The 15,261-nt window shown below is 47.5% G+C and overlaps 1 protein-coding gene across 1 annotated transcript; it reads left to right on the top strand.

The window, feature by feature from the left end:
- Positions 1-2,940: 2,940 nt before the first annotated feature.
- SIX6 (SIX homeobox 6) lies at positions 2,941-4,833 on the top strand. Its single transcript, XM_065871876.1, has 2 exons — positions 2,941-3,590; positions 4,665-4,833. The coding sequence occupies exons 1-2, from the start codon at positions 3,019-3,021 to the stop codon at positions 4,831-4,833; spliced, it is 741 nt and encodes a 246-aa protein (XP_065727948.1). The 5' UTR covers positions 2,941-3,018.
- Positions 4,834-15,261: the final 10,428 nt, after the last annotated feature.

Here is a 15,261-nt window from a genome sequence, read left to right as displayed (position 1 = left end):
GTTACCTGGTCAAGCACATAAGAAAAATGAAGTCGGGTGTAGCGAGTTCTCTGCAAGGTTGGCGCAACGTTCCAAAATTGGTAAAATTCTATCCCTCCGTAAAATTAAGAAAAGCTCCAGCCTTCGCCTGGCAAACCCGGAAAAGTGCGCTTCAGCCGTGGGGTGGGGGGCCATCTTCTTCACAGTGGAATTATCTCTAAGGAAATCCTCGAAGCTCCTCATTCTCAGGGACGGGGGCTCACAAATTTCTTCCCTCTGTCCCTTCCCAGAGTGAAGCTGATGAACGAATGTGCTACCTCAGCGTGCCTTGGAGAAGTTTATTCCCCTTGAGTTGATAAAATTAAGCCAAGCCCCCTGCGATGGTGAAGACAGGATATCCTGACAGTAGACCCGGGCCTCTAGACGCTTCTCAGAACCCGCCCGCCCCGGCGCCCAGACACAGCGTCCGGCGGGGTTCGGACTCGGCGGCAGCAGCCAGCGCCCTTTTCCCGCGATTCCACCAAGGCCAACCTAGGCTTTTGGTCTCAGTCGCCGGAGAGCCCCAGACAACGCAGAAGCCAAAGGGGACCTCTGGAAAGAAACATTCCCATTTCTTGCATAGGGCACCTAGACTCGGAAAATTACACGACTTGCTTAGGGTAAGAAGCCGGAATTCACCACTTTCAAATTGTGCAGCAAAAAGGCGTGCGGAGGCGCGGTCCCCTGGGGCACCGACAACTTCTCCTCACCTCCGGCGGCTAGCCAGGAGCAGAGGTTGGGGGTCCTCTCTGCGCTCGAGGGCTGTAAGGTCCCGCGGACCCGCGGCTGCTTCTGCTCGCGGAGGGCAATCAAGAAGCTATTGGGCTAGAGAGAGCCCAAAGGGGGAAAATTAGGAAACCTCTGCAAACTGGAGCAATGGGGTGCTTTCCTTCCTTGGTCAGGGGTGCCGGGAACGCAACCCTCCTGGGGTCCCTCTTCACCCCTTCCCCGCCTGCCGGGTTCTCTACACCGTGCATTGTTGGCCCTCGTTTGTGATGTTTCTCACTAAAAGTTGTCCTTGAGGAGGATTTGGAAGTCTCCTCCAGCTAGAGAAGGTTTGTGCTTTGACATTATCCTCATCACCCTCTCCATTTTGCCTCTGCCTGTCGCATTTCATGAAAATAAGCTCTTAGAAAAGAAAGTCTCTCCGTTGAGGCGGCAGCAAACTCACAGAAATGATGTAAATGGTTGCAGGGCTTTTCTCTTCCTCTCTGCTTTTTTTTTTTTTTTTTTTTTGAGTGAACTGTGAAGATCTGTGAAAATAATATCAGGGTTTTCCGTCAGAATGAGGTTTGCCCAGCATTCAGGCGTAGCATGATCTGACCCGACACCTCCAACCATCTGTGCTATCTATCTGCCTTCTGATTTACCAGAGCTGTACAAGCCACATACAAATTGTACTTGATACTAAAGAAAAGACAGCCGGGCCCAGTCCAGTTCTGGGGCGAACATTCCCATCTGATTCCTTTCTGGGGATAGGACCTCCAAAGATATTTTTCCTGGCGCTTTCGTTGGACTCCCCTCTTCCAATTATTTTCTTCAAACTAAATAAACCCCTATCAAAAGCCCAGGTGATAGCGTAGTTACTTTTGACCTAGGTCTCAGAAAACGGTATGATGAGAATGTCAACTGAGAATCAATAAAGTTGCCAATTCAACTGCTGGCCCCAAGGCAGAGCCGCCAAGAAGGCCCTTTCTCTCTTCAGGAAGGGTCAGGGCTCAGGGGCTTAAGAAGTGCTTTCTACACCCCCTTCTCTATTGGTGTGGTTCCCCCTTCTCTATTTTACTTTTATTGAATTACTTTTGGGTCCAAAGGCCAAGGTTAGAGTTTCTATCCCCAGCTCAAGAGTTAAACATTCTAACACAGGGTATGGCAAAATTAGCCTGCAAGAAGAGCAAATCGATACTTCTTTAAAAAGGTCTTTGAAACAAGCTTTTAAGTTGCTGTCCTGACCTACCAGTGACTTCTCACTCTAGATGTGGCTATGCCGCACATTTGTTGAAGTCCATTAAACTGGGGAGAAAAAACTGAAAAGTATAAACTTGGGGTTTGCGGCGCCGCTTTTGTTGCAAGTGTTTTACTACATGGTCAGCACCTGTGTTATCAGGAATGAGAGTGTCCTAGCTCGTATTTTAAATGATATCAGGAGACTTTTGAAGGTGATGGGGGTAGAGTCCAAACTGACCTCTTCTACAGATCCCGGGTCCTGTTCCTTCTGCTTCACATTCGATTCCTACTCGGCTGCTTTGGCAGCCGGCAAGGCATGCAGGGATGGGTGCTGGCAAGAAGAGAGGTGATCCACTTCCCCTCCCTCCCCATTCGTGCCCTCCCTCAAAGTTTTGTGTTTCGTTACAACTAAACTTGGTGAGTTCTCTTGGAGGATTTCGATTTGGCCCAGTCCTCTTTGTCCTCTGGAGGCCTCTTGACCCAGGCAGCGCCTCGCCCCAAAGTGGATTTCTGTAGCATCACTGCCTCTTTGTGGGGGGGGGGGCGCTGGGGCAGGGTTGCGGGGGAAGAGAGAGGAACGAGGCTGGGGGTGGTAGTGAAACGCTGCGGCTCTCGCCCGTCTTTTCCTCCTCCAAGTTCTGCAAAATACTAAATCTACCGGAGAACTGCGGGCGCTGTCGAGAGCGGGGAGGTGCTGAAATGGCCGGGGCGCTCCGGTCGCAGTCTTGATTGGCAGAGCTGGCCAGTGACTGACAGGGGGTCTCCATGGCGCCCGCGCCGCCAATCCGCCCACCCCAGTAGCGGCGCCCGCTAGCTGGCCTGCGTGCCCTAACGGAGCCGAGCCGAACCCGAGCTGCGGAGCCGGCACCTCCTCCAATCCCTTCCGCTCTCTCGCTCCCCGCGGTTGCGCCGCCGCCGCTGCCCCGGCCGTGCGTCCTGGTGGCCCCGAGCCGCTCCCCCAAGGAGAGTCTGGCGCACCCGGCGGCGCCCGCGGGCATCTGCTGCGTGTCCCGCTGCGGACTCAGCGCCTCCGCTGCCGCCGGCACTGCCTCGATGTTCCAGCTGCCTATCTTGAATTTCAGTCCCCAGCAAGTGGCCGGGGTATGCGAGACTCTAGAGGAGAGCGGCGACGTGGAGCGCCTGGGTCGCTTCCTCTGGTCGCTGCCTGTGGCCCCTGCGGCCTGCGAGGCGCTCAACAAGAATGAATCCGTGCTGCGCGCGAGAGCCATCGTGGCCTTCCATGGTGGCAACTACCGCGAGCTCTACCATATCCTGGAAAACCACAAGTTCACCAAGGAGTCACACGCCAAACTGCAGGCGCTGTGGCTCGAAGCGCATTACCAGGAGGCTGAGAAGCTGCGAGGACGGCCCTTGGGGCCAGTGGACAAGTACCGCGTGAGGAAGAAGTTCCCGCTGCCGCGCACCATCTGGGATGGCGAACAGAAGACACACTGCTTCAAGGAGCGCACGCGGCACCTGCTTCGGGAATGGTACCTGCAGGACCCATACCCTAACCCCAGCAAAAAGCGTGAGCTCGCCCAGGCAACCGGACTGACCCCTACGCAGGTGGGCAACTGGTTCAAAAACCGCCGACAAAGGGACCGGGCGGCTGCAGCCAAGAACAGGTCGGTACCTAAAGGCTTTCTCTGAGCCTTGAACTCACCAGGGAGGGAGAGGGTGACCGTACCCCCCGCGCCCTTACCCAAGGCCTGGAGACTTGGATTTCGTAGGAATTGGGATGGGATTGAGGTCTTCGGTTTTGAGCCCACTGCGTTCTGGGATCCTGGGTCGGGGTTTCCTTCCGGGCTTTTGGTTCCCCACCCTTTCTTTTTGGTTCTCGGCGCCTGGGGGTTGCTCCAGCAGCTGGTTCCAGTCACCAAACCAAGGCTACATTGAAAGGGAGAAGGAAAGAAAAATTAAAATCCCATAAGCAATTACAGACCCCAAGGCCCAAAGCTAATTCTTGTCAGCCCGGGCCCAGGCTCCTATTATTAAGTGAAGCCTGGCTTATTAGCAGTGTGGCAGTTTAGTGTTGTCATTTTTAAAGCCCAGATGCATCCTTCTCTAATGCTTTGAAATTTCTAACTTATGTCTGTAAGAAGTGGAAAGTCAAGTTCTACTCTTCCCACGTGTGGGCAGCCCTGTCTCAAAACGACAAACTAGTTGGCAGAGGTTTTTCATTCCCCAGCATGTGGCTTTCAATCAGCCAAATATTTTACCAAGAACCCAGACTTTTCTCCCAGGTCCAAAGCCTCTGTGGAACCGTCAGGCCGCCCTTTTTGCCGGCCTCGGGGGCACTCACACAGGCGTATGCCCTAGGCAGACGCAGGCTGGGAAAGGGGTCTCCTGTCCCAGAGCCTGACCTCTCCTTGTCACCCACACCTCATTTATCCTGAGAGCATTGTAAATCTCCCAAAGGTGACCAACACCAGGAACGACCTTGCGAGCACAGCATCCCAAAGATTGGGGAGATAGGGAGCCAAGAAAGGACTAAGAAGGAGGAGGGGGCAACCGCAGGGCTCCACAGAACAGCCGCCGCATGCCTCCTGCCCGGCCTCTGTTGCCTCGTCTTACCCGCTTTAACTGCCCGGGTCTGAGGGAGAGTCGCTGACTGCTGGGCTTAAGGGATGCGGACCGGGGGACGGGGGTACCGGCGGCTATGTTACACACAGTGACTCGTTTCCTTTCCTTCCCCGTAGGCTTCAGCAGCAGGTTCTGTCGCAGGGCCCCGGCCGGGCGCTAAGGGCCGAGGAAGAGGGCACGCCCGAGGTGCTGGGCACCGCCGCCAGCCCGGCCGCCAGCCTGTCCAGCAAGGCAGCCACTTCGGCCATCTCCATCACGTCCAGCGACAGCGAGTGCGACATCTGAGCTGCCTGCCCAGCACTCTCAGAAACAGAATTCGGTGTAAAAAACGAGACAAACAAAATGAAGGAGAGAGGAAGGACGAGAGACCAAGCAACCCAGCGCTTGCGAATCCAGGTGGCCAGGGACCCGCGGGCTCGGGTTGCCGTGTCCGCCCCGCGGCCTGACCCGTTCCACTGGCGCCCTCCGGCTGCTACCACAAGGGCCGCGGTGAGGCCAGACCCAGCTTCACGTTCTCCTTGCTTTGCTTTTTCCCAAGGATTTTGCTGCAAAGATACCTCCGGAACCCGAACTGCACGCTGAGAGCCTGCCCTGAATCTCCCGTGGGTATTTCACATCGAAAGGACGCTGTTACATATGTATAACTTTTGCTTTAAAGTTTTTTTTAACAAAACATATATATGTTGTTTATTTACTTATTTAAGAGACTGCATGGTAGGTTTCTCTGTATCCAGAGAACTTGCTGTTTCTAAAGGTGCAGGGTGAAGCCGATGGGTTCTGTGTGAAGAAGCCAAACAATAAAAACCTGGTGAGCAACCTTTCTTAATTAAGAGAACTGCTCTCAGATTCCTAAAAAGAAAACAGAGAGATCTTTCTCTTGGGAACCCAGGTAGGGGTCCTTGTGCAAATGGTCTCAGGAGAGTCTTCTCTGTATCTTTTGCCTTTTCTGATGTCTCCTGGTATATTTTTAAAACAGCCCCAAGGTAGGTCCATAACCACTTCCTTGTCAAATTGTGTGCATGTGTGTATGTATGTACATACATATGCATGCATGTGTGACATATTTAAACCTAGAAACTGGCAACATGATCATCCTCTATAAGGCAACTCCCTCGCATCCCCAGCACAGATAACTAACTATGGCTTGTCCACTTGATACTCACTCGGCTTTCAGGAACAATTTTGGAAGCCAAACTCTGGAACTCAATAGTGAGTTCTATTTTATAAAAATGCAAGACTATTCCAACAGAGGCTCTGCAATGAGAAAGGTTTTCCATCTCCTTTGAGGCCCCCCACCCGTACAAAAGCAGTAGGTACCCATAATCATGCAAGTGAGCACATACTGCATTTAGTATTGAACTTGTACTAAAATAAGACAAAAGAAGATAGGAGAGGTTGTAATAACTAGACTAGCATCTTCTCAACGCAGAAGCAGGTTTTAATCAAATGCATTGTTTTCAACAAAACGGATACTGAGATGGGGGAAAGGATGTAATCATGTCACATAGTGAGGTCAAATAGAAGGCTGCAGAGAAAGGACTGGCATTTTAAAAATCTGATCGTTGTATTGAACATGAAACAAGTTATCTAGAGCCTCGTGGTCCTGTAATGGCCTCTATTAAAAATATCAAATATTCTCAGGATTAAATCTGTCCTCCCAAAGTGTGCAGGTGCACACAGGCACGTAGACACACACATACCAAAAACAAAACAAAACAAACCACCTACTGTCCTAGCACTAAAAAAGTAAATGCTACCTGGAAGGGTCTCTAAGCTTCTTCCTAGTGAAATGGATTGCATATTCTAAAATTTGACATTGATCTTTAAATCACTTGAGCTGAACTTCCTCCTGGAGCACCCGCCCTCACTTCCACCGTTGGACTTCTTTCAATTTGCCTCTCCATCCTTAGCAGATGCTCTTTGGTTCAGAAGCCTGCTAACTTATTTGGGTAGAAGTGCCAATGTGCAAACCAAACAAAAATAAGTGAAGTCATGGAAGACAAAAAGCAGTCAAATGGCAAGATACATGGGGAGAGCCCAGGACATGAATAAGGGCTGATTTTTAGTTTCTAAATCACGTAAACAGATTTGGCCTCGTTTGGGCTGTATAAATGGTTGTCTTTGTGTACCGGGACCCTTATCCAGAGAATTGTTGACAATCAAAACTCTCTTGCACAAGAGCTCTACATGGAAGGAGTGGGGAAGTCTTTGTGATCAAGCTGGTGTTTTTCCGGAAAGCAACCAAATGCCCTTCTGTGGGTCCTGAAAGGCTAGGATGGTAGATCTTCTTCAAGGCTCTATTTTATTTCCTAGAGGCCCTGGTACTTCCTAGAATGCCAAGAAGCAGGACCAGGACTCCAAAGAGAAGGGAGGCATCTAGACTACAAAATTTAAAGAGGCATTCACTCTCAAGGTCAAGCAAGTGCACAGCATCTGGTGCCTCCCTTGCCTCACCCTAGCCCTGAATCTGCTAAGGAGTATCGCTCTTCAACGAAAAATCAATAGATTTCCAGTTTTGTTCCCCAGTCAGACTCCATCCTAACTACACAGCTGTCTAGACCAGCATTTGAAGAAAATAGCTGGCAAATTTTATCTCTTAAGCTGATGCTTCCAGGTCTAAGAGGGAAGGAAAAGGACTAATTAGTGGAATGATGTGAAGGAATTTAAGATTCTAAAAATCCCACACCACTCAGCAGTTCAAATGATGCCTAAGAGCAGAAGGAAGTGTCCATTCTGCATTCTCAAGGGGAAAAAAAAGGGGGGGTAACATAACATAAACATAGTTCTTAGCAAGAACTAAACTTTCTTTTTACAAATACTTTTTAAATAATGCTTAATTGTGTGGCAAAAAAGAGACGGCCAAACAGTGATGGAGGATTTTTCTTCCTGCTTTGGTGAAAGCCTTTAAAGTACATCTAATTTGCTTAAAGTAACATGCTGCCTAAGGGTTACATTATAAAGTAACTATTCTGTTTCACCAATTTGTTGATTTATTTATATAATTTCACTTTAGCATCTTAAGAGGTGACACATTATTTAAAAGATTTTTTTAAATGTTTATCTGAAACCTGGTGGCACCTAACTATGAATAATCATTCTTTGTGAATAATCAATTCATTGATGATCACTTGCTGGAAATTGGTCCAAATCTTCACACAGATTTACTTTATTTTAATTGGTCCAAAGCTTCCCATGGACAGGTATTGTAAAGTTTTTCGTTTTCTTTTTAAGATATTTTTTCCTTATCAGCTTTATCCTGGTCTAGAAAGGGGTTCTTTGTTGTTGTTGTTGTTTTTGTTTTTAATTCCAGTTACTAGCAGTGCTGAAGGTTTCTGAATCTGGAGAAATACTTAACGACGATGGGTTTCTTTTCTTAAAATTCTTTTCCTATAAACAATTTCCCCCAAAGCAGTTACTGCAGCAGAGTAGAAAGAAGCTGCATTTTTACATTTCAACCGATCTGACCAGTGTGAGGATTTAACCCTCAGCCCCAGCTCGGGCTCCTTTACGGGTAATAAATATTTCAACCACCCGGCAGTTAAACCAAAAGCGCGACAGCTCCTGCGCCCCAAATGCCGCAGTTCCTCTGTCCTCCACTTTAATGACCCACTCGGCTTCCACGGTCGCCCTCGTACCCCATCCCACCCCGACTCCCTGTGCAGCCTTTCCCAACACCAGTTTGTTTATAAAAATCTGGGAGGGAGGGTATGAGAGGCTGGGGGTGGGGGAAGACTAGTTCTTTGTTTACATTAAACAAGTGACAGGCAAAGAGCTCAAGCAAAATCTTCCTTGACCTCGTTCCTTCTCCCCAATTTTAACAAAAAGGAAAAAAAAATATTGTATCCAACGACAGAGTGAATAGGGCGGGAGGAGAAGAGAAGCAGCTTTTCGCTCTATTCATCCGGGACGCGGGAGAGCCGACGATTTCCGCTGCTATTGTGAGGCGGGGCCGGGGGTCGGCGGTGAATGGGGGGGTGGTCCGCCGAGCGGCCCGCGGGGCTGTCAGGCGGCTCAGCGTAATCAGGGCTAATGACGGTGGCCGGGCGCTCCGCGGGACAATGCGCGGGGCCGCGGGGTTTTGTCGGTCTGAATGGCTAATAGGTTTGCCTGGGGGCTGAGAGGGGGGCGGTGTCGGGAGGAGGAGGCGGCGAGGGGAGAAGGAGTCATTGTCCGCGCACTGGCCAGGGCGCCGAGGCGCGTCCCTCTGCCGCGCGGCCGCCCCCATGCCCGGAGCAGCCGACTGGAAGGCCGCGGCGGGGAGGCCCCCTGGAGGCCTGGTGGGAAATGGCGGCCGGAGCGGTGGGCACGTGGGTCTCCTAGGGGAGGCAGCCTGGAGCGAGGAAGTGGAGCCCGAACTTTGCTCCCCAGAAGCCTAGAGTGGGCCCGCAGTACCCGGGAAGGTGGGCCCTTCCTCCAGGCTCCGGATCGCGACTCTGTGAGGTGACAACTCCACACACCCACCTTTTCCGTCCGGCGCCCTGGGAGCTCTCAGACGTGTAGGCCTCGAGCCACTCCTATTGTTAGACTGCCTGACATACAGATCGAAGAAAGAAACCTCTCAAAATGGGGGCGTGGGGAAGAATTAAATAAAAACCGAGGTGAGGGGATAAACAGCCACAGGTGCACTCTGACAGCAGCTGAGGCGCTCGCCCGCCCTCGAGCCTCTGACAGCGCGGCGGTTCGTGAGCCTAGAGCGGGAGGAGGCGGCCAGCGCCGCAGGACGGTCGTGCGGGTCTGGGCCTGCGCAAGTTGCTGCCGCGTGCGTCGGGCCCCTGCGCAAGGGGCCTGCGCAGGCGAGCCGCGAGCGTCGGACCTGGACACGCCGCCGAGAGCAGCTTGGCGTGGCCCGGGAGGAGAGTGGAATTTGCCACCGCCGTCTCTCGGCGGCTCCGAGCTAGTCTCCGAGCAGGGACGGGAGAGCAGGGGGGCTCCAGGCTCAGGAAGCGGAATTTGCGCACCCGGCAGATCCACAGGGTCAGCCGTCGGGGCGGGGACCCAGAGCAGGGCTCCCTGAGAACCAAATGTCCGCGACCGCACAATTAAAGTCTGGCAAGCCGCCACCGGAGCCCCCTTCTTTTGCAAACTTGGCCGCTTTCTTTTCAGCTCTTAGAAATCTCCTCAGGCTAGATCCTGCCTAGCAGCCCTACTTGCTAGGATTTATAGTCCCAAACTTCTCTAGACGTACCCTACCGTGAGGGATCGAACTCCTTGTCTGGAGACAAAGGGGTGTAAGGCCGATCCCAGGGCAAAACAAGCAGTTTCACGCCTCAGTGCCTCTCTTCTGTTTCCGCTTGCCCAGTGGTTTCCTCTGCCCAGAACGTCGCCCCCTACCTCGATGGCTAACCTGTCAATCCATCAGTCCTGCCCCTCCTCGAAGGAGTCTTTCTAGAATCATTGGGCTCCCCACAGCGACTTTTCCACTTCCTTTATAATGCTGCCGCCCTACCTTATCTAAACGTCTGTTTTAAAGTTCATAATACATTTGTGCATTTATTTATCTGTATGTTGGACTCACCCATCACCCCCCAACCAGAGTGTAAGCTCCTTAAGGGCAAGGACTGAATCTTACTCATCTGTATATTACCAGCGCCTCGCCTAAGTAGTAGGTGCTCAATACATATATATATATATATATATATATATATATATATATATATATATATATATATATATATATAAAACTTGTTTTCTGTCCTTGGTTCCAGAAACGGTTTCAGAGCAATAAAGGTGAAACAGGTGTCTTTTTTCTTTTCGCTGCGTTGGCTCTTCGTTGCTATGCGGGCTTTCTCTAGCTGCAGCGAGTGGTAGGTTACTCTTCCTTGCGGTGTGCTGGCTTCTCATTGCAGTGGCTTCTATTGTTGCAGAGCACCGGCTCTAGGTGCCCGGGCTTCAGTAGTTGTGGCACGCGGGCTTAGTTGCTCCGTGGCATGCGGGATCTTCCCCGACCAGAGCTGGGCCGTGTCCCCTGCATCGGCAGGCTCATTCTTAACCACTGCGCCACCAGGGAAGCCCTCAATAAATATTTTTAAATTGAATGAATTAATGGATTCCTTAAAGCCCTCTGTGTTCTGAATTAGTGGAGGAGTTTTGGCAGCTCTGTGCTCATTTTTTTTTTTTTTTTTTTTTTTTTTTCTGTGCTCATTTGAACAGCAAAGATGACTTATGTTGATGGGACCCAAAGTTCACCTGAATCCTCCCAGCTCAGGTTAATGGCTTGTACCTACTTCTCAGGTTCTCTGGGATGATTCTCCCTTTAGACATACAGTTTTTCAGAATCCTGTGGTTTTGGGTTCATAACATGAACATTATCTTCTCACAAACATATTTTCCCAAATAGAAAGGTACAAGTCATTCCCTTAGGTTTTGAAAATTCTAGCTGTTACAGTCTCTGAACCCTGTAGAATATAATTCCTAATAGTTTTTGTCTATGATAATATGATAGAAGTTTCACCTTCCAAAATAACACCTCCCTTCTTCTCTCTCTCTCTCTCTCTCTCTCATTCCCTCCCCAATTTTAGTTTTGACCTACAAATAAAAAAGTAAATACAAAAAAATCACAAATCAGATGAGGTGTCCAATTTTGAAAGTGTGTTGATTTCCACCCCACACTTAGGCTAACCTGGGGGATGAGGTAGGGGGCAGAGTTTGCATTAAAATCGTAAATCACAAAAGCCCTGTGAATAACTACTGGCTACCAAACTCATCTCAATTTTAAAATTTAATGGAAAGAAGCAAGTGAACTGTGTGTAATTTTGAATTCTGATAAAATATTTATAAAGCTGCCAAGAGGAAAGTCATTTTAGCCTGGTACTGTCAATCTGCAACCTGAGAATGCTGGTTTCCTTTTTTTTTTTCCCTGGATGAAGAGATTAATCTTGAATTTTCTAGCATGAAATCAAATATCTGAGTTCAGGTGGTGCATTTTTTTCCTGTATATATATATTTTTTAACATCTTTATTGGAGTATAATTGCTTTACAGTGTTGTGAGGTGGTGCATATTAAATTGATATATGAAAAGCGTGGTTGGTGGTAAACTAGTTTATTGTGCATCTAAAACATTTTCAGGTATTTAAAATTCCTAATAAAGATTTGTCCATTTAAATCATATTTTATGTTTAAATTAAGCACCATTTAAAGCATATTCTAGGGGACTCCCTGGAGGTCCAGTGGTTAAAACTTCACCTTCCAGTGCAGGGTGTGCAGGTTCGATCCCTGGTCAGGGAGCTAAGATCCCACATGCCTCATGGCCAAAAGACCAAAATGTAAAACAGAAGCAATATTGTAAAAAAATCCAATAAAGATTTTAAAAATGGTCCACATCAAAAAATATATATAAAGCATATTCTATTGCTATGGATATATTCTTGATTTTCCATAAATTCATGACAAAGTATATATTTCAACAAAAGACCTGTGTGTATATACTAGACATCTGATCTATAAAATTATTTTTGCAGGCAATTGTGACTGAGCTGGATTCATCAATTTAAAACAGACAAGCGGGCTTCCCTGGTAGCGCAGTGGTTGAGAATCTGCCTGCCAATGCAGGGGACACGGGTTCGAGCCCTGGTCTGGGAAGATCCCACGTGCCGTGGAGCAACTAGGCCCATGTGCCACAACTACTGAGCCTGAGCGTCTGGAGCTTGTGCTCTGCAACAAGAGAGGCCGCGACAGTGAGAGGCCCGCGCACCGCAATGAAGAGTGGCCCCCGCTCTCTGCAACTAGAGAAAGCCCTCGCACAGAAACGAAGACTCAACACAGCCAAAAATAAATATTTTTTTTAAAAAAAACAGACAAGTAAATAGGAAAAGGAAAACTAGACTGTAAGCAGGATGTAGCAATGAGCTGGTACCTGAGGAGGGTGGAATCAAACACACCTTGCTTAAAATACCAAATCGCTGAGAATGTGGGCAAGTCACTCAATTCTTTAAGCCTTGGTTTTTACTTTTGCAAAAAGCGGTTGACAATATCCGGAGAAATTGTCTATAAATTCACTGAACACCTATTATATGTATGGTTCTGTGCTAGGTGTCTGGGATAATGTATTTAAAGCACCTAGCACAGAACCATACATAATAATACACATATAATAGGTGTTGAGTGAATGGAACTTCCCCTTTCCCATTTTTCCTAGTTAAATGCCAGGGCAAAGAAAAAGGCTGTACAACTCCCCTTAAATTTGTTTTTTAAATAGATGTCATCTACATATTTGGAATATTGTTGAATTTAAATGCTAAATGCTGTCCTTAGTATCAGAAGCAGCTCTGCTCACCACACTCAGCAGGGAGAACCTAGCATGTTGGTTTTCCAACAGTGGTAATAAATGGGCTTAGGCTAACACACCATCATTCTTTCCTAGGCTTTTTACTCTGCTTGGGGCTGCTTGTCATCTATGTGAAACTCTCCAAAAGATCCTGCCCCATCCTGCAAGTCAGGATAACCCCAAATGTAACGTTTGATCCTGAAAAGATAACATAACCTCTTGGAGAAAAGGCAAGGTGCATTTCTTTGAGGAGGAAGCAGAGATCCCACTTTATTTACATTTGTATGGTTCTTAGAGCTAATAATAAAGTTCTTTCACCTGCATCATCTCACTTCCTCACAAGAAACCTGTATGGTAAGTCAGCAGATATGGTGATTCACACCTTCCAGATAAGAAAACTGGGGCTCACATTACTTGCTCAAAGTCACAGGATGGTGTAAGAATCCAGATTTTGTAGAACTTGAAATTAACACAGTTTGGAGAGGAGGATACTCTTTAAGATAAAGGATACCAGATTGTGAGTAAAAAATTGGATATAAGAAGTGACAACAATTACAAAATTTTAAAACCTGGCAAATACAACAAACATCACAAAATTCAAACACTAACAAAATCATTTTATTAATTAACTGTTGTATAAACCTCTAGAATAGTTTTTCCCTACTTTTTTTCCTCTGTTATGTTCTTTGATTGCTTCTCTTTTTTTTAATGATTTTTTTAACAGTTTATTTATTTAGTTATTTTTGGCTGCATTGGGTCTTTGTTGCTATGTGCAGGCTTTAGTTGCGGTGAGTGGGGGCTACTCTTCGTTGCAGTGTGCAGGCTTCTCACTGTGGTGGCTTCTCTTGTTGCGGAGCACGGGCTCTAGGCGCACAGGCTTCAATAGTTGTAGGACGGAGGCTCAGTAGTTGTGGCTCGCGGGCTCTAGAGCACAGGCTCAGTTGTTGCGGTGCACGGGCTTAGTTGCTCCGCGGCATGGGGGATCTTCCCAGACCACAGCTCGAACCCGTGTCTCCTGCATTAGCAGGCGGATTCTTAACCACTGCGCCACCAGGGAAGTCCCTGTTTCCTTCTTTATATGACAACAATTTTATAGTACAATCTCAAATAGAAAGATAATTCAGTCTTTCCTGTAATGTGGGTTGATTTCAATGTTTTTTTATTATTTATGGTTTAGAAAGGTTTCTTTCAGCTTCATAGCTCATGATTGGTAATGCCATATACAATTTGGTATTAAATTTGGGAAGGCCTCTATAAAGTTTCTGTCATATATAAGCAGTAAGGTTTCATGATATTTCAAGTTTCCTTGAACAGTGACCCACCTTAAATACTCTTTGCATTGGTAACACTCATTAACCATTTTGTGATCAAAGGCCTTAAACATTCATGTTGTGACACATAAAGCAGCACAGTGGGCAGTAGGAATATTCCTGCAAGACATCCTTGCACTGAAGCAGCTAGCAATAACCTAGCAATACACAGAAGTGACAGCAAACCATAACAATTTATACTACTAAATCCAAACTACCTGCATCTCCAACTCAACTTCCCTTTAGCTACTGGATCACAAAGATGACTGTAATTACTCAGGTGCCACCCAGAACTTAGGGGAAATGTGACAAAGAGAAAATAAGAGTGGAAAGAGACTGTGGTCTATTGTAGTTACATCATCTTATTTTGCTAATTTTTTTTAAATGCATGATCATGGGAACAGATTGCTAGAATCCCTCCCAGGGCCTTGAAAGGGGCATGTGCAGGTGAGGTATCTTGAAACCCAAGCATCATTTGCTTCAAGGTAACTCTGCCTCTGCACATGCCCAGTGAGAGTTTGACAAAAAGAGGTTTTCTGACTCCAAGTTCAGTACTCTTTTCTATTATCTGGGACAAAATTGTATTTTCCAAGAAAGTTTTGACAAGGTTCTACTCAAAAGCTGTCTTTAAAAATGATCCATTGATGGAGGAAGGGAGAGCTTAAGATTGCAAATGGAAAGCTGACCTTGGGTAGAATTGAGGTAGACAGGTTACCCCTTAGAACCTGGTTACCTTTCCTTTTGGGGGTGTCTTCACCTTGCCTTTTTACAGGTGCTGCATCCCAAACTGTCAAAAACTCTTCAGGGTTCTTCACTCTCCCTTTATCAAAATCTATTTTCAGTTGTCACCAAAAAATCAGATAAACCAATTCACATCAACACACAAATAGCTGCTAAAAGCTTAATGAATTACTTACAGATGGGGGCCTGGGAAGGTACTTACTAACTGCTAGGAGATAATCCTTTAATTTAATAACCCCAAATCACTAATGGTAGCAATTCAGACATCACTCATAGGCCAGTAGAAAATTAGTTTTGGTTGGAAGAGAGCCAGGAACACTTCAAGTCATTCCATGGAAGCAGATGACTGATTTGGGGGTCAGATACTGCCAATATCAAAAATAAAATGAAAATAAACT

This window comes from Phocoena phocoena, chromosome 2 (genome assembly GCF_963924675.1).
Source record: "Phocoena phocoena chromosome 2, mPhoPho1.1, whole genome shotgun sequence".
In the NCBI taxonomy this organism is placed as follows: domain Eukaryota; kingdom Metazoa; phylum Chordata; class Mammalia; order Artiodactyla; family Phocoenidae; genus Phocoena; species Phocoena phocoena.
This window is presented reverse-complemented; position numbering and strand designations above follow the sequence as displayed.

Bases quoted from the DNA above. Each gene is read 5' to 3' on its own strand.
- SIX6 (XM_065871876.1), top strand. From the start codon at position 3,019: ATGTTCCAGCTGCCTATCTTGAATTTCAGTCCCCAGCAAGTGGCCGGG. The intron at 3,591-4,664 runs GTCGGTACCTAA...CCTTCCCCGTAG, and splicing joins GCGGCTGCAGCCAAGAACAG to GCTTCAGCAGCAGGTTCTGT.